Source organism: Seriola aureovittata, chromosome 9 (assembly GCF_021018895.1).
Source record: "Seriola aureovittata isolate HTS-2021-v1 ecotype China chromosome 9, ASM2101889v1, whole genome shotgun sequence".
NCBI classification, from domain to species: Eukaryota; Metazoa; Chordata; class Actinopteri; order Carangiformes; family Carangidae; genus Seriola; species Seriola aureovittata.
This window is the reverse complement of record NC_079372.1, coordinates 9,307,501-9,326,909: the sequence shown is the minus strand read 5'-3', so window position 1 is coordinate 9,326,909 and position 19,409 is coordinate 9,307,501. Positions and strand designations below refer to the sequence as shown.

At 40.5% G+C, this 19,409-nt stretch overlaps 2 protein-coding genes across 2 annotated transcripts; both read left to right on the top strand.

Moving 5' to 3' along the window:
• Positions 1 to 362: 362 nt before the first annotated feature.
• Positions 363 to 3,621, top strand: LOC130175568 (glucose-induced degradation protein 8-B homolog). The gene is made up of 5 exons (XM_056386138.1): positions 363 to 486; positions 832 to 961; positions 1,079 to 1,275; positions 1,374 to 1,571; positions 2,530 to 3,621. The coding sequence occupies exons 2-5, from the start codon at positions 844 to 846 to the stop codon at positions 2,701 to 2,703; spliced, it is 687 nt and encodes a 228-aa protein (XP_056242113.1). The 5' UTR covers positions 363 to 486; positions 832 to 843; the 3' UTR covers positions 2,704 to 3,621.
• Positions 3,622 to 6,536: 2,915 nt separating this feature from the next.
• Positions 6,537 to 16,929, top strand: slc17a9b (solute carrier family 17 member 9b). Its single transcript, XM_056385139.1, has 13 exons — positions 6,537 to 7,120; positions 7,702 to 7,899; positions 8,282 to 8,421; positions 9,596 to 9,695; positions 10,008 to 10,138; positions 10,273 to 10,369; positions 11,267 to 11,363; positions 11,994 to 12,081; positions 12,181 to 12,215; positions 12,392 to 12,507; positions 13,734 to 13,789; positions 13,955 to 13,984; positions 14,373 to 16,929. Exons 1-13 carry the CDS (start codon positions 6,987 to 6,989, stop codon positions 14,549 to 14,551), a joined length of 1,401 nt encoding a protein of 466 aa, XP_056241114.1. The 5' UTR covers positions 6,537 to 6,986; the 3' UTR covers positions 14,552 to 16,929.
• Positions 16,930 to 19,409: the final 2,480 nt, after the last annotated feature.

Here is a 19,409-nt window from a genome sequence, read left to right as displayed (position 1 = left end):
TGTTGTCTATTTCAATTGTCTGTATTAAGTTGCATTAATTTTTTATACAATATTATTAATATTGTATCATTTTAAATAAGTAAGTACTATGACAAACTCAGTGCTGTACAATTCAAGTAAGGATTCCTGGTCAAAACACAATCATACCGTCAAAGAAAGATGTTTTCAGTTTATCCACAGGGTACAATTAAACATCAATTACATATAGACAATAATAGAAAAAATAGTTATTGTTGAAAGGAAAAAAAACAACAGGTTTAAAATGTTGACACACCAAAATAACATAAAAGGAATATACAAGTAGAAAAAAAGTGCCAGATCTCAAATAGTCACACAATTGTCTTACTGTAGGGGGCAGCGGTGTGCACATAGCATGTAGGTTACCGTCCCGGAAATGCGCAGAGGAAGCAGAAGAAGAAGAAGCAAAAGAGGCTCCCCTCCGCTAGCTAGCTAGCTACTGCTGGGAAGTAGCAACAAAATTTTCAGGTATTGTGAATAAAGTAACCATTATATTTGATTGGCGTTGTAGATGCATACCTACAGAAGACAATAAAATAGAACAGCACTCGTTCCGGATGTTTGTGTTCGATATAAATGCACAGAAAGGCGGAAGTTGTCTTTGTTTTCATTCGTGTTGACGAAATTCAGGCTTCAATGTTGTGTTTTTCATCGAAGGCCCCAAATGTTGTGACTTAGGATTTCCGGTGCCGTGTTGCTGTCAAATTGAATAACAAATTGCCGAAACGGTTATAACGTTATATAATTGTTCTTACCGTGAGTTTAAAATTTAATTTTGTTAACTGACAAGATAACCATTCTGTACTCCTTTAGGATATTATCATAATGAGTTATGCAGAGAAGCCGGAGGATATAACAAGGGAAGAGTGGATGGATAAACTCAACAATGTCCACATTCAGAGGGCTGATATGAACAGGCTCATTATGAACTACTTGGTGACAGGTGAAGGATCTTTTTTTTTATTACGTAAAGTTCGCTCTAAGTTGTGTATAAAGATAATTTGAGCGTGGTATTTAAATGTGGAATGCGCAGGATTTCATCACGGTTTTTGTTCAATAGAGGGCTTCAAGGAGGCAGCGGAGAAGTTCAGGATGGAGTCTGGAATAGAACCAAGTGTGGATTTGGATTCCCTAGATGAAAGAATTAAAATCAGAGAGATGATCCTGAAGGGACAGATCCAGGATGCCATTGCACTGATCAACAGTCTGCACCCAGAACTGCTGGATACCAACCGTTACCTCTACTTTCACCTACAGGTAAAGTAAAACACAGTGCAGACACCTCGGCTTTGTACTTTTGGAAATGTCAGTTGTACTGTACGTCTTACTTTTGTTCTGTATGTGTGTGTTTGCAGCAGCAGCATCTGATCGAGCTGATTCGTTTGAGGGAGACTGAAGCTGCCCTGGAATTTGCCCAGTCTCAGTTAGCAGAGCAGGGGGAGGAGAGCCGTGAATGTCTGACCGAGATGGAGAGGACTCTGGCCCTGCTGGCATTCGACAACCCCGAGGAGTCACCTTTCGGAGATCTGCTCAATATGATGCAGAGACAAAAGGTAGAGTCAAAGTGTATTATTAAAATCCCTACTAATTTTGTCTTGAACTTCGCCCTTCTTTTTCACTAATATGCTCTATATATATTCACATCTCACATGGAATAGATTACTTAAAAATTATGCTGTAGTTTTAGGATGGTTTTTCAACCATGTCAACATTTTTCATGTTATTTTCATTTTCTTAATTATCAAATCAATTACATATGAATTCCCTGATTTATTTTGTTGTCAGAAGGAGCAATACCCATCCTATGAAAACAGCTGTTTCTAATTTTCTATAATTCTAAAGGGAGCTTTTAGAGTCTGAGAAAATAACACTGATGATGTCAACAGGGTTATCTCGGATTGGATTTGAGATTTTCAATTTTGGACAGAAGGGTTGTTACAAATTCTGGATTTGGAGTACGATGAACGATGTGGGCATTTACCAAACCGGAAGGATTAGAATGACGTTATTGTGTTGAATTATGGGAATTGTAGTATCAACTGTTCTTGACCCATATAGGGGACCAAAGGTCAGGATGTCTCAGCCTGTGCTCCTTTTTATCCCTCTGTGCTGGCAACAGTCGTGGCCAGAAACATTATGTTTCTGGGTTGTATGTCCGTATATCCCATTCTCCTGAACACGGAACCACTATTGTGGTTGAGGGAATTCCTTCAAATTTGAATGTGAATGATGAACTGATTATATTTTGATGGTCAAAGGTTGAGGTCACAGTGGACTCATGTTCTTGTGATCACAATTTATCAGGAACATGCATGCAACTGGAAAACAAAGAGCAACTGGACTGGTTAGCAGAGGCATGTAACCACGAGGTGGTGATTTTATCTTAAAATTATCTCCTGTGAGTCCCACAACCTAATGAGAGTGCAACATATTAACTATGATCCACTGTGGTGAAGTTCACAATAGTGAAAGTATTCAAAGCAATAACATGTATGTGCCTCTGTCTTTCAGGTGTGGAGTGAAGTGAATCAGTGTGTGCTAGATTATGAAAACAGAGAGTCAACACCTAAGCTGGCCAAGCTCCTGAAACTACTGCTGTGGGCTCAAAATGAACTTGACCAAAAGAAAGTGAAGTATCCCAAAATGACAGACCTCAGCAAAGGAACCATCGAAGACCCTAAATAAGGACCCACAGTGAAAGCATAACACAGCATTATAAAATGGACACATTTCCTTTATCTATTTATACCCCAACAAACTGACTCATGTAGAGTACAACCTTTTCTTTTTGTAAGGGTTGCTTTTTGATACTTCAGTAAAGTAGAATGTGCAAACTGGATTGATGGCATCTTAAAATGACCTCACACTAAAATAACACGCATACCATTATTTTACTTGGTATTATAATTTACATATTTGTTTATGTAAAATTAGTATTTTCAGTTACACTAGTTTTTCTGTCTGTTGGCAGGGAAAGTTGTTGGCATAGGAGGAAGTGAATAAAGCCTAAATTAGGCTGTCACTTTCTGTCTGACCACTTAGAAGGGGTTTGATGTTCAGGGAAAATGGTTGGCTGAGTGTGCACTGCCTCAAATGAACATACTTTTTCCTTACAAAACATACACATTTCAGCTAGTAGCCTCTTAGCTAGTACTCTATGTAACGGCAATAGCCAAAACAATATACTTGGGATATTTGAAAATACTGTGACTTTGAAAGTTAAATTCAACTTTGGAATCATATTGCGTTATTGTTTAAAACATTACAAAAAAATTCAACAATAACAAAGACAAGAATAAACTTTCAACTATACATCACGGTAGCAATGAACAGGTAAGACAAGACAAGATTCCGGGAGTGCTATAGACTTTGCAGCGTTCAGTGACTGTGCAAGCTTAAAGGCAGCTGCAGTTTCATATTGTTATAAAATATCACAGATCATATTAAAAGATGTGAATGGATAAATCTATGTCACAGACATGGAGATACTTTTACAGATGGATTATTTACATGTATGGAATAAGTAGCTCTTTTGCAAAATTTGATGTGCTTTTTTTTTTTGCTGGTATATTATTTTGCAATAAAAGTGAATTTTTAAACTGGGCAAGTCATAAAGGACTTCAGAGCTTGATGTGTTTTTAATTCTGCAAATTTAAAAGTCAGTCCATTAAGTAACCCTGAAATTAAGTACATGCACTTACATACAATTTTGAAGTCATAATCTCGTGAACGCAATATCTCAATAACACCTTGAGGGAATTTCAGATTGTCCACAAACATTCACTCGGACTCAAAGGTGAACTGATTCAGTTTTGGTGGGCTAAGGTCAAGGTCACTGTGAACTCACTAAACAAACAAACAAAAACATTACTGATGCATGAATGTGTAGGTAGTATTTTACTGTAATAACTGGTGTAGGTGGAGCTAGTTTAAAGGACTTCTCATACTGTTGGGTATTTCCACTGTAACTGCATTATATTTTGTAAGGTTATCAACTGTTTTTCATGTAAAGGAACTAGTGACAATCAATCAATCACACCTCATTACAGACTCAGGATTCCAGATAAAAGACGAAGAATAAATTAATTACAAAAGCACAACAGAACAACATGGTTTTAATGTAGTATAAATCAACTGTCCTAGTGCCTCCACAGCTGGGATTGGTGGTATGTAGTACTAAACCTCATGTTTGATAAGCCAGAGTGATTTTATTTTCAGAGTCACTAAACTGGAAAATAAATGAAATTTCTTAAAATGGTTTGTAAAGTATTGACTCCTGCAGCCACAAACATTTCACTTGCACTACATAATATTGTCATGGCGTCATCATAAGCTATACTTGAAGTCCCCACATGCTTGCTTTTCTGTGGCATGACCACAGGTGTGCAGTATAGAGGGGTGTGCAATATGCTCTTCACTTCTTCATCAACATCTTCATTCCATCTCCACACACACTAAACCTGTGTAACAGAATGTTTGTTTGTGCATTCATCATGCAGCTTTGCCTATAAATATCTTCATCATGCCATTTGTTCTGTAATAAAATATTATTATTTTACCTTATTAAAAACACTAAGAATAGTATCAGACAATTTAAAGTCAAGAAATTTAGGCATTTGGTCCCTTTCACTTTTTGTCAGTGTGCAGGCAGGTTTTCTATGAATGGAAATATTTCTTGTTTGAAAGTCATAGATCTCAGTTAAAAATCACAAAATGACCACAAGGAAATACAAAACCAAAACCAAAAAACCTAATTATATTGTGGCAAGAAAAAGTATGTGAACCCTTTGGAATGACCTCGTTTTCTGAAAATATTGATCATAAAATGTGATCTGATCTCCGTCTAAGTCACAAATATAGACATAGTGTCCCTACGCTAATATTACATAATAAATTATACTTTTTTGTATCTTGAATGAACACAGCCATTAAACATTCATGGTGCTAGTGGAAAGAGTAAGTGAACCCCCTGGATTTAACAACTGGTCAAACCTCCTTTGGCACCAATAACCTCAAACTAGTGTTTTCAGTAGCTGCGGATCAGACCTGCACAGTGTTCAGGAGGAATTTTGAACCATCCATCATACAGAACTGCTTCAGCTCAGCCATATTCTTAGGATGTCTGGTGTGAGCGGCTCAGCTTCAGGTCATTTCGCAGCCTCTCTCTGGGCTCTGACTGGGCCACGTCAACAGGTGGATTTTCTTTGTTTGAAGTCATTCTGTGGTAGATATACTTCGATGTTTAGGGTCATTGTCCTGTTGCTTCACCCAGCTTCTACTGAGCTCCAGCAGGTGGACAGCCACCCTGACATTATCCTGTAAGATACCTTGATAAACTTGGCAATTCATTTTCTCCTCGATGATGGCGAGCTGTCCAGGCTCAGATTCAGCAAAACCCCCAATCTTGATGCTCCCTCCACTGTACTTCAGCTTTGGGATGATGTTTTCATGTTGGTATGCCGTTCCCTTCAGTGCTGTATGTTCTTCCCAGACAATTCAACTTTAGTTTCATCAGTCCACAAAACATTCTCCCGGTGGTGTTGTAGAGTGTCAAACTGCTCTTTGGCAAACTTCAGCCATGTATGTGATATATTTTTTTAATTTTTTTGCGAATGTTAGACTTGTGAACAGAGATTTTAACCAGCTCCAATAAGGTTTGATTTACTCTGACATTCTTTGTCAAGTTACTGATCATTCTGCGTTGTGCTTTTGGAGTCATCTTAGCTGGGCGCCCACTTCAAGGGAGAATAGTCACAGAACTAAACCGTCTCCATTTATAGACAGTTCATCGGATTGTGGACTGATGAATATCTAAACCCTTTCAGCTTTATGCAAACCAACAATTCTTGATCATAAGTCTTCTGAGACCTCTTGTTTTGGGAGGAATGGTTCACATCAGCATGTTTCTTGTGAATAGCAAACTCAAAATGTTTAAGTATTTCTTTTACACATCAGAGTAGCTCTAACCCACACCTCCAATCTGGTTCCATTGATTGGACTCCTGGTTTGATTGTTAAAGCCATTGCTATCAGTTAAAATAGATTGCGTTTGTTCATAATTGGATAAAGGTCTGACCATATTTTTTTAGGAGGGAAGTAACTCCAGGGGGTTCACTTACTTTCCTTTGCCACTGTATAATGCAGGATTTTACATTGTGGTGCTATTTTAACTTAAGGACGTGGGTACTTCTTCTACCACCACACACTGTAAGGGGGGGGCTGTTAAAAGTTGTGTTGAATGCAGAGTATTATGTAACGATTGCCTTCTAACTCAAACAGCCAGGGGCAGACGGACCATTAAAAACAGCCTTGTAGGCACTGCGCATATCTCTGCCCAGCAGCAGCAGCAGCAGCAGCTTCTCAGCACGGGCACTATCACGTCTTCATCCGGCAAGGGCAGGTCAGTAAGGACAGCACGTCCTGCTGCTCTAACGATGCTCCCATAGACGAGTCACTGGTACATCTTCTGTATTGCACCGTCATGATTGGAAAGGAGGGTGAGGGAGGTGGGTGAGGGAGGTGGGGGGCACAGCCAGAGGCGTCTCTCTGGTGTGTTGTGTGATACAGTAATGGCTGAAACGGCTGACTAGGCAGCTGAAGACTGGTTTGAAAAAGACTAAATCACTTCCTGATGAACCCTACCGATCAGAAGAAGAACTGCGTGGCTGGCTGGAGGAGGCTGGGGAGAAAAACTGACACGTGGATTACTCCTCCTAGGGCATCAGGAAAAACAGTCTCCCTCCTCTAGCTCAGTTCCGCGAACCGTCGCCTGTTGTCCCTGTTAGTCCAGTCCTTCAGGTTATGGCTATAAATGACGTAAATCCGAGATATGATTGTGCAAATACTTTGTAAGAAGGCTGGTGTTTCTCTATACGTTTACTTTTCTCACTGACTGATCGACGGCGGGGGAAGAGATTGAAAGTAAATAGTCGAAGCGGTTGGAAGGAGGCTGCCGTTACCTCTCGTTGAATGGCAGTTATTCAAAAATATGGCAAGAACTATAGTCCAGATTTGGTCTGTCACAAGGAAAACCATCCGTCTGATAAGATCGGAGCCCCTGGATGTCACAAGAAGTGGGCTGAACACAACACCAACTGGCCAAGGTAATATCTTTTTTTAACCTCTACAAGATACGTGTACATTCAACAGTGCTGACAGTTTGTCGTGTTTACACATGTCTTAGCAACTCAGCAGCCTAACAAATCTCCCCAGGTGGCTCCCAAATAAGAACCTAAATCAATATTGGTACTTTAAAGTAACTCTTTGCCCTATAACCCTTAAGGTCCTGCCTCAGCAATACGGAGACAGGGGCTGGTTGTAGCTGAAGTGCCTCTGTATCTGCTGGTGAAATGACACGTATCATCCATGGCGTTTCATGGTTCAATGCTCTTAAGATGTAGTTGCATTGCTACTTAGGCCACACGCTTTATAAAGAAGGAAGTAAGTCCCACTTCCTTTATGAAAAAGAAATGATCATAAAATGTTATTGCTATTAGGGACTTAAGATGTAAAACTGCCATTTAAACCAATACTGAATGGTGGGCAACCAAACTGAGCAAAGTAACCCCCCCATCCCAGTTACATAAGCAATCCCCTGTCAACTTTTGAAGTCCAAAGTTTGTCCCCACATGTTGCCTTTGTTCAACCAAACTCAAATAACTCAATCCATCCTCCTCCTGTGCAGGCCAGTGGCGAGGGTATGGACGGTGGTGCTGCTGCTTGGGACATGCCTCCTCTACTGCGCTCGTGTGGCGATGCCCATCTGCGCCGTCAGCATGGCAGAGCAGTTCAGCTGGACCAAGAGGGAGTCCGGCATGGTGCTGGGCAGCTTTTTCTGGGGCTACTGCTTCACCCAAGTGTTCGGAGGCTACGTCAGTGACAGGTGGGAAAAGTTTTTGTTGCGTTGTGAGATAATAGTGGTTTGAGGGCATGGAATTCTTTGTTTTGTCTGCACAGATGTATGCTGTGATTATGAATGTTGACAGTGACACCGGTTCTCAGTTTGCACCTGTTTTAGCTTCCAGCTCATCAAGAGTCATTTGCATGAGAACATTACTGACAATGACGCAAAACGGCCCAGTTATTTAAGCTCACTCTGGACAGATAAAGTAGTGAATACATTTTTTCTCTGTGTTAACTCTTGTAGGCACACACTGCTACAAAGAGCTGATTATGTACTTTCACTAGTATGACAAGTCCTCAAGATATCAAAGTCAAGTGTCCTCTCAAAGCTAATGCACTCTGTCTGTATTCTGTGTTTACAGGGTGGGAGGTGAGAAGGTCCTCCTGCTGTCTGCGGCAGCCTGGGGGTCGATGACAGCCTTCACCCCCATCCTGGCCCACTTCTGTTCCCAGCCAATCCTCTCCATGACACTGGCCCGCTTCCTCATGGGCCTGTTGCAAGGTGAGATGGATAGCGCGCCAGAATCGATCACAACTTCAGATTAGGTCGGTGATGAAATATAATTGCTCTTTCCAGAGATTGGTCAACACCTTTTTCAAGGTCTGGAAGGACGAAATTATTCAACTTATTCAAAAAGTCTGCTGTTTTAGTTCTCCCATGGGTCTTAGTTCCTCGCTCCCAGTAACTGTCAGATTGATTGATTGATTTCAAAAAATCACACTTGTCACCCATCAAATGAATAAAATAAATGGTCTTAAACTTACAAGGAGCACGACACTATACCAGGTATTCACAAGAAACAGTTTGGTTGCAGTGTCATCTCCTACGCAGCTCTATATCCTACATCTTACTATCTGTGTTGGGTAATCAGATACAGGCAGACATCATGAAAGCGCACAGACGCATGATAAAAATCCTAGTCAGTTAAGCGCATTTCTTGATCTTTAACGATTAAATGTCTCTTATTTGATACTTTGATTTACATTCTCTCATGAAACCCATTTTCTTTAAAGCCCTGCAAGAGCTAAAACTGACGTGTTTTGCTTGTATTCACCGGAAAGACAACAAATTGAAATTGAAAACGCTGTCAAATTATTGAACTTTTTCATACTTCAAGTTTGATCACAGCAGGAAATACCAGGTTCTGCTCACTTTGATCTGTAGCCTAGTTTTTATGTTGCGTCTCAGGCCTTTTGCTCAAGACTGTTTGGACTGTAAAATGGAAAACTGTTTAAATTTGCATGTTATCTAAAGAAGAAACGGATGACCATGCATTTATCGCATTTATTCAGTAACCATATGACATTTATAGACCTCTGTTGGTGGCAGTATAAATTACAACATTGTCGCCATTCACCATCTTTACTTTAGCATTTGTTTGTCTTGCTTGTGATCACAGATGAATGGTCTACATAGGCGGGGTTGATTTAGGTGTGTCTTTGTCTTTATTTTTGGAAGCAAGCTCTTGTTACAAAAACACAGGTGCTGCTATTTCTGGATTACAATTCATTCAGCACCTGCTTAATAATTTGCCATATTATTTGTATAGCGCAAAAACTCCATTTCCCCCTCAGATTCATATGTTTGTTTTGTGTGATGAGGTGGTTAAAAATCCTGCTCTCACTGCCGCTCGTTTTGGGACATTGTCTGAATGTGTTTTCTGTCATGATCTTAGGAGTTCATTACCCTTCTCTCGCGAGTCTCTGCTCTCAAAAGGTGGTGGAAAGTGAGAGAGGCTTCCTCATGAGCACCGTGGGTAGTGGCTCCTACCTGGGGTGAGTCAAGCGTTACGTAATAAACAGGGAATCGTGGGAATGGGACGAGTGTTTCTCACTAGAATATCACTGTTGGGATCCCACAAACACTTCTAATACCTTTTAACGATTAGAAATATTAATTTTATATCTGTAACCAGATGTCGACAGTTTTATTATACTGAGACTTACTTTTTAAGCTCACGTCATGCCATGTATGTCCCTAATCAAGCACTTACCTATGCTGAAACATGCTGTTAAAAGAGGTGTTTTTGTGTGACTTCTCATGTCTTGTTGTGACCTTTTTTTTTTTTTTTTTTTTTTTTTTTTCAGCACTCTGGTGATAGGAGGGGCTGGCTCCCTCATGTTGGACCTGTATGGCTGGGAGAGCGTTTTCTATGTCTCTGGTCTCCTCTCGGTCATGTGGGCCTACTGCATGTGGAAGTATCTACTCAAAGGAGAAGGCAAGGGACTGTTTAACCGTGCTGACAGTATCTGCTGTGTCACAGCACGCTCCTATCTTGTAACTGCTTATTTGTTTAATTGGAGTCAGTGTCCTCTTGTATGCCCACGTGCCTGTGTTCATCTGTTTTTGCAGGGCCTATCATCACCCTGGAGTCCCTGGGAAGTGGTGGGCCCCAATCCAAACTGTCCAAGAGACATTGGTTGCGGCTCCTCAAACAACCTGCAGTCTGGTGAGATAACGATAAAGCAAGTGTGCATGCGTGTGGGTGTGTGAGTGCATTTGCAAGCCCCTGTGTGTGCGTGTGCTTTTATTTTGCACCCCCCTTTCGTCCATATGCATAGCTGCTTGTTTATTCTCATTTTCAGATGAATGAGCAACTAGTTTGCAGAGCTCGAGTCAGGAAGTTCTATTATAACCCTGTGGCTGTATTAGAGCTACATCCAAACTCTGAAATTCCACTTTATCGCCTGTGCTTTTTAACTGTGGAAATATGAGTTAGCGGCTGATCTAGAAAATTAGAAATTTAGCAGAATAATTTAAGAGGAAGAATGTAGAAATGTACAAAAGCATATCTGAGTCTTGACGGATCATAATTTAGTAAGTGAGTTTCTGTAATACAGCTGTTTCTGTGGACTCAGATCCAGCTTTTATTTGTACCAGATTGGAGAGCAGCGGGTCTCTGGTTGCCTCTGCTGTCTGTTAATGTCTCTGGTATTGAGTTCTTCCATGTCCTTCCAGTCTCTCCCCATGGCTTAGATATTTATATACTGTAATACAACTGATATGCTCCATTTTCTGACAGGAAGAACCTCTGTGGTTTTATTTGATGTGTCTGATCCACCTTTAGAGTAACAGATCAGAAGGTAGTTTGATGGCTTTGGGATTAATATATTCCCAATCTCTTCATGCTTTCAACCACATGCTGCTTGCCTTAACACAGATATGATTCAGAAAAGAGAACAATAGATGTCAAACAAGCTGTACAGGACCAAGTTTCTGTCAAATCAGCGAGACAGTGCTCAAACAAATAGCACGCTGTCTTTGTTAATAAACAACCTTTGGTAAATGTAAATGTATTTGCAATACACTTATTTTGACTGTTTGTCTCTCATCATTCCTTGACCAGTGCTGTGATCGTTACACACCTTTGCACAGCGAGCACCTTCTTCACTCTTTTGTCGTGGCTGCCAACATTCTTTAAAGACACTTTCCCTGATGCGAAGGTAAACACGCTACCTTTTCTCCCTCCTCTTGATCCCGTATTTGACATTAGAATCACAGGAGCCATGAGGGTTAAGATTAAGAAAGAGTACACCTTTATTTAGCAAGACTAAGTGTACAGCCATTCCTTTTGCTCTGTGAGGCTATACACAGGCACCGCCATGCTCTGGGGTAACTGCTTGTAACCAGAATGCTAACTTGCTCACAAAAGCTAGCGGCTAATATGCCTATGTTAAGCAACTATAACATTTACCAGGTTCACCAGCTTAGTTTAGCATGATAACATTTGCTTATAAATACAGCTGAGGCTCATGGGAATGTTAATAGTTTTGCAGGTATCTGGTCATAAACCAAAGCACAGGAAAAATAAGATTTTTGACCTGATGGTGGCGCTAGAAGAAAAGTCATTATGACTAGATCTTCTGTAAACCACAAATATCTGTACATAATACTGTGCCAATCTATGTGGAAGATGTGGTTTTTCACTGGATCAATAAAAATCTTGTACTGCTGGCGGCACTAGATGAAAAGTGATGATGAAAACGACCTAACAAAATGACAGAACACACAAAGTTCCCTGCAGTTTCTGGTCAAGTTCACCCACACACAAAAAAAATGTGTCGTCCCTCCAGGGTTGGGTGTTCAATGTCATTCCTTGGTTCGTGGCCATACCCTCATCCCTCTTCAGTGGCTGCCTGTCTGACCACCTCATCAGTCAAGGTACAGCAACCAAGGAGCTGATATCAGAATCATTTGTAAATGTAGTTTATTATTGATAACTGTATAACTGCCTATTAATTTCTCTTTTGATCTCCTCAGGCTTTGATACAGCCTCAGTGAGGAAGTTGATGCAGGTACAATATTTGACACTCACCTTGTTATTCTGTGTATATGTAAACCTGTATAGTCTCGTTGTGTGGATTTTCTTCCACTCATACACAGTGTATGAATGTCCTCTTGACTCTTGTACATAATGAATTCTGTAAGATTTTGATTTATGTGTTTTTGTGTGCATTCATCCTTCTGTTAGTTTTTCTCCATGGGTGTGTCCAGTGTGTTTACCCTTCTTCTGTGTGGCAACACCACCTTCCCCTGGGCTGTAGCATTTGTGTCTGCCACCATGGGCCTCACCACCTTCAGTCACAGGTACTGGCACCCACAATGTCCTCACACTCGATCTCTGGCCCTGAAACAAAAAACTTTTTCTTTTAGATTTAAATGTGCTGTTCCCCAAGAGTCAGTTTGTCAATGTTATGTTTTGTATTGCCGCTTTGTATGCTTCCACTTGGTGATACCATTTGAAACCATTACATTCATTTCCATCTCTATGCGGACAGCACTACATAGCAGCCTCATTGAATTTCTTTGTGTCGTGCAGCCTTGCTTCAACCACTTCGGGAAAATTGCAAAAAGCAGGACCTGGTTATTCCTTATTTGTCCTGGAAGGGATCATACCTGCTAAAAAAAAAACAAAAAAAACAGCTCATTAATATGTACTTGAACTCTAAAATAAATGGCTAAATAATTTCCAAAAACACTCAACACTTATCTTCTCAACTGTGAGTGTATGTCCTTCACTTTATGCCAAAATAAGTGCAGGATTGCATACTAAGTGAGGCGGGGTAAACACTTGTGGGTGTGGTGCTACTTGTCGATAAAACCAAAGAATGTGAACCCATGACCACAAGTATGAGGAAGTAATGAGTTTGTGGTGTTGCAGGACCTTCTGACACTGCAGGACCTTTCAGTTTGCTGTGTTTTTTTTTATCTGGTGCATTTTTTGTTGTAAATATCCCCCATGATTTTATATTTAAATTTTCTTCCTTTTTTTTTTTCCCCTATATGGATTTTTAATATTGTATTGATATACAGTACATGTCACTTTCCTGATATTTATTTCCTCTTAGTCACTTTGCTTTATATTGTCATTTTACAACATAATAGTGTTATGATATTATATATTTATTAGTTACTTGTTTAATACTATAAGTGCTGTAAAAACACTTCTTATGTTTAAGATTTAGTTGTAATATTTTTAATATGTCTCCAACTGATGCTCAGAGTAATGAGCTTACTTCCTCAGAAAGAAAATTTATATATACAGTATATTTTTTTCAGGTTCCAAACTTGTACAATTTATGCGAAGACAAATGTAGATACAGTCGATGATTGCAGGCTGGGAACAGAATATAAGATGCCCATGATAGGTTTCCTGGCCACAGACATGTATTTTCTCTCCTGATGTGGTTCTAATCTTTTTATGGCTGTGATTTTTCCGGCTGATTAGTGGGTTCACTTTGATGCAATTCAGAATGCAGTCAGTCAGTTTATCGCCGTATAAGATAAAGCGGTTTATGACATGTCTTTTACAGCGGCGTGTCTGTAAATGTCCAAGATCTTGCTCCTTCCTGTGCTGGAGCATTATTTGGTAAGTTTAAAGAAATGTTTCCAAAATTACTGAAAACTTTTTCTTAAAATTTTAATTAATATAAAACCATTTAGCAGTGACCTAACTGATAATTTTTTTAAACCACTTGTGAAATTTTAATGAAGTTTTCAATTTTACATGTGTGTATCTGCATTTCTTTTACAGGTGTTATGAATACATGCGGTGCTTTCTCAGGTGAGACATTGAGAACAAACATCTGTGATGAATCTTTCACCAGCAGCTGCTAAATTATTGTTTTTGCCTTTAACAATCTATCAGGTGAAATAATTAATTCACGTCCCTAAATTAAAACTTTAAGCTGATGCTCCCCCTGTCAGTCATGATGGCTCCTGTATGCGATGCATATTTCATCAAGGGAGCATGATTGAGTTTGTGTCAGATGAATAATACAGGGAACAGAGGATGACAGTTAGTGGTCCTGTGAGGGACGTTGAGTGGGCTGTGACGCCTCCTCTGTGGAAAACCGAACTGAACTACCACATGGAAGCTAGTGTGTGCTGTTTTTTGTGATAATATGCTATTAATGGTGACCGTGTGTGTGTATGTGTGTCTTCCTGTACAGGGGTCCTAATGGTGTATTTCTCGGGGTATCTCATTGAGGCCACAGGCTCGTGGGCGTCTGTGTTTGCCCTCATCACCACAGTCAACCTGCTGGGCCTCTGCACCTTCCTGGCTTTCGCTGAGGCCCGCCGGGTCGACATTGACTCTAGCAAGGTGCGCCACCACAACATTCACATTTAAATCAGTAGTCATCAGATGGACAAGGGTGCTATTCCCAAGGAAGAGGTGACCTTGGGCAACCAGCAGCTAGGACATTATCCGTGTTGGAGAACTGGCCAAAGGAGCAGCACTTGGATAAAGCCTGCATATAACATCGGGGAAACTTTGGATTGGATCCGTGTCTGGTTGAGGGAAGAACTGCAACAGTTACTGAAAAGCACACAGCATTGTCTGCACAATGTCACTGAAAAATCTTATCGAGTTGAATCCTACAAAAACACAGCCGTGTCAGTGGATGCTGTGTGAGTTCAGGGAGGAGGACCAAACTACCTCCAGATCCCAGCTCGTGCAGCAGATGGTGGTCACACAGTTGCTTGGCTACTGTTTACGCTTGTTACAGAATGCGTTACTTAAGTCGCAGAGATGGTTATCCGAAAAAGCAGTAGCTCACTTTTTTGTGTGTGTACCGAAGGAGCTGTGAGAATGATGGATGTGTTAGTCTCAGGAGCTCTCTGACAGCTGTGACAGACCAAGGTGGTGGGTTCTTACCCTGCGGGAATGGGGGAGGCGGTGTTTTTGACGCAGGGAGAGTCCTTTAGAGTCTTTTATTACTATGCCCTACTCACCCATCTCTAAGAGAACTGTCTGAGTGACACCTCATTACCCAGCCACTAATTACTTGGCAGGCACTCTAATGTCCTGTACGATTTACCTTCTACGGTCCCCATCCCCATGGTTACAAGCTCATCTTATCTTTACAGTTCGGAGCGGGTCATGCTTTATTTCAACACGGTTTTGAATGAGTACATTCTCCCTGATTGTTGTCCTGAAGAATATCTTTGGAGTCAGGAGACCAAAGGTTATTAATTATTTTTATTTTATTTCTATGTGATTGCATGTAATAGAAATACCTCACCTAATTATTTTGTGAACTTATATATTTATATGGCTTATTGATTCCCTTTGTCCATTTCAAAAATGTTTTTGAGAGAAAAAATATATTCAGTTAGATAACAGAAAAAGTAACATATCAGCTAAGATGATAGAAAATCAGTTAGTTATCAAAATCTGATGCAGTATGGAAAAGCCAATAGTTGTCCTCACCTTTTCTTCCTTTCTGACCTGCACTTTTCAGTCTAAAGAGACATTGGTAGAAAGAAACTTGTCCATATATTCACTTCCACCCTCATTATCACACTTAACATCATTGTTACCTAGCATCTAGACAGGAAGTGATGTCAGTATTTGGGAAGGAGCTCGTTAGCAGAGGAGGAATCACATTCACTTGTCATGCTGGTGTCAGACAGTGTTTTCACCCTCTGGCTCATTAAGGCAACTTTAAATACCATAGTCTCCATGTTACACACTGTCATAATGAATGTTGCAGGGCAGGTGAGAGGATTACAAATCATGTCTTGGGTTCAGTTCAGTTGAAGAGCTGGAGAAGATTTGGTGTAATATTACTGCAAAGTCTGTAGCAACAGCAAGTTAGCTGCACAGTTCTGACTGAATGTTGAAATGATTTTCCGTAGCATTTCTGTTTTACATTTCACGTCCAATCGAGATGCTTACTTGACATGTGTACCTTTTTTAAATCTATGCATTTATTATTTTTGTGCCTAATTTAAAGCAATGAGAAAACTGCAAGTTGTGCTCATTGTGGTCACACAGTGTCATTGATCATTGCACATTGCTAATATTTGCCTTGTTTTGCAGGAGTTGCTTTTGTGTCACTTGTCATTGTTATTTACATACAAAGGCACATAGGCTCATGTTTTCTTGGATGTTTTCTACATGCACTTGGAAGTTTATCTTTTGGCTGAACATTATGTCTAATTTCTGAAATGCCTGTTATGTTTCTTACAGTGCCATGGTCAGTGGTTACAAAAATGAAATCTGATATCCACGTCATTTTTGAATTTGTACATACACTATGTTTTATAGTGATTGTACAAAAAAGTGTATGCCTGGACCTTTCAGATACACAATTAAGTCTATTTACATAAGAATGCTTTACAAAAATAATCAGCCTTCAACATTTTTATTTATTTATTTTTTTTGGAAACCAATGCCACACATTCCTCAGATGTTTAACCCGCCTTAGCAGATGTGCATTATTTACAGCTACGTTCATCGCTAGCCCCTTTTTCTCAGTTACTGTGTTGATGTCCTGTAAAACGTAAACATTTACATGATAATTCGCTGGAGTTCTGTTCACCAACATATCTCACTGTAGGTTCCTGAAAGCCTTCTGGCAATTAGTTTTTAATAATGTGTAAGATATGTATGATAAAGAGAAAAACATTATTGCAAGAAAATGCAGTATTCTAATGCTTTTGAGATATGTTATTGATTTAAAATCATATATAAACTTTGAATAAAAATATATTTTGTCAGCATTGATGAGTGCTTTTCGGTCTGCTGCATTGTCTGCATGTATTTTCGCTGTAGTGCCACAGAGAGGCAGCACAGTATCAGTGATGAGGAGAGCACATGGCGCCATCAAGCCTCCAAACACTTCACTCACATTTTCTGTGTGTAGACTGGAGGCCTTCTCTTAAGATCTCTTTTGAAGTTTTCATTGAGATGACTTCCAACTCACAGTAAATATTACCCATAATTCCACTAACATTTTCACACACCTACATGCACTACATACCAGAATGAAAAAGGGGTTTTCCACCACAAAGCTGAAAACCATTTATCTGTACATCAATAGCCAATTCTGTGTGTGGATCAGCTGTTGAGCAGGTTCTAGTGCAGGTCTGTCCTGTTCACACTATCGGCTCACTACAGGCCCAGATCCCGAGTCCGGGCCAGCAGGACGTATGCGATGGCACCATATGGCAGGATGCTGCGTGCCATGTTGGCTAGCTGGCACTGCCCACGTGTGAATGGCCAGACGCTAGTCAACCCAACCCACTCTTTCTCATGGGACCGAACGGCTCAGGTTGCCATGGAGACGGGTGGCTTGTGGCTGCCGCGTGGCAATGAAAAGAAAGGGAGGGGTCACAAGTGAGTGAAAGTAACAAGTCAGATAGAAGTCAGTGGAGTGGAGTGGAGTTGGCAGGGAATTTGGCTCTTAATGCACAGTTCATACAAAAACAGCCACAGTGCTAAAGAAGTGGTCAGTCGCTTACTGGAGTGCTCTCACTGTCAAAAAATGGTGTTGTAAAAGCAGACATAATCATGATGAGTGGCCCACTATTTAATTAGCAGAGATGAAACACTGTAAGGGGAGTGTAGGGGAGCGGGGAGATAAACCCTCCCCCAACTTGTCGGCTGGTAAGAGTAACCCAGTAAAGGCAGGCCCCATCAGAGAGCCAGAGATACATGTAAATGAAATAGCCCCATTAATTAGTAATTAACATCAAGTTAATGACATTTCACTGTGTCGCCATCTCATCCTGTGTCCTTCCTCTGTGGTGGAGGGGCTGTCTCTCAGCTCCCTGATCTGAATGCTAATTAGTGCAAAGCTAAAGTGCCATATAGGGCTACCTAATAATATAGAGGCCCAGTTTAAGACTGGTCATTGTGTGGGGAGGATTAATCACTTTGTAGTAATAGATCAGGAGGCTTTATAAGTCTGCCACTCCTTGGAGGGCTGTGATATTGAGGGCCATTGACAGGTTTTATGTGCTAATTGCGTTGCGCCTGTTAGCCTAATGTTGGGCTATCCCTTATGACTTAGAACTACTTTCAACCATTCTTCTAGTTCTCCAAATATATCCAAGAAATATTTCTGTTAAATGAGCATAAAATGGTTTGCTACGTCAAATCTCATTATTTCAGCGTCTTGCCTGGTTTGATTGAGTTTGAGGGCCCGGCAGTGGATACATTCTCATATGTTTTGGGTCCCCTCCTGAGTCTAAATCAGTTCTGTGACAGAGGTAATTTTACATGATTTGACTGCAGTCAGACGCAGCATCTCTGTGAAGCTAGATGAAACATGAAGCTAACACTCTGTACACAGCAGTGTTCCTGGAATGGACAAGAATGTCAGCCCCAAAATAAAGGAAATATATTCATTCACTGATGTGCGGGGTTATGTCCTGCAATGCTAAACTATGCTTTGAGTCGGCGACAGTTTTCTGTGTTTCCATTATTATTTCCTCTTCTTTCCTTGCTACGAACATCACTGTCTGTCGGCCTTTGTGTCTCTTCTCTGCTGCCCTCCTTCTTTTTTCTTTTCTTTTCATTCCCAACTCTGTTCTGATACATAATTGACCCTTTAAAGGGATCCCCTGATGCCAAAGCACATCGACCATTAGCACACCAACACACACATACACACACAACCAAATATGTTGATTTCTGTCAATTAAACCCTATCAGCTGTTTGCCTCCTGCTAGACATATGGCCTGTGTTAAATCTAAAGAGCAAATGGAGCCGCCATTGAGAGGGGCATCATTTTAATGGAACCCTGAGGGACAAGACCCACACCTGCGCAATAATAACATTCAACCATGCTCAACCCACTGGCCAGATGAGGACAGTGTTGGTTTGTGTGTGTGTGTGTGTGTGTGTGTGTGTGTGTGTGTGTGGGTACATACACATGCCATTTGTTCTTCTTAATCTTATTTCAGGCCCAGCAGCAATAGAAAGTCTGTGGAGAACAAAGTCATATCCAACAATGGCAGTTTTTAAGTGAAGCTAACATTGCAGCTCGCTGAACATATAGGTATGTTCGGTTTGAATCCTTCTTAACAATGCCTTCCGTTTTCAGAGCCACACCAGGAGAAGGGTAGCTCATGCTGTTTTTAGCCTCTAACATTGGTTATTATATAAGCCAGAAACACAAAAACACAAACGCACTCCATCTCTGCAGAACCAACTCTCCCCTGCAGTCAGAGGAAGAGAACAAATTTTTTTCTTTCC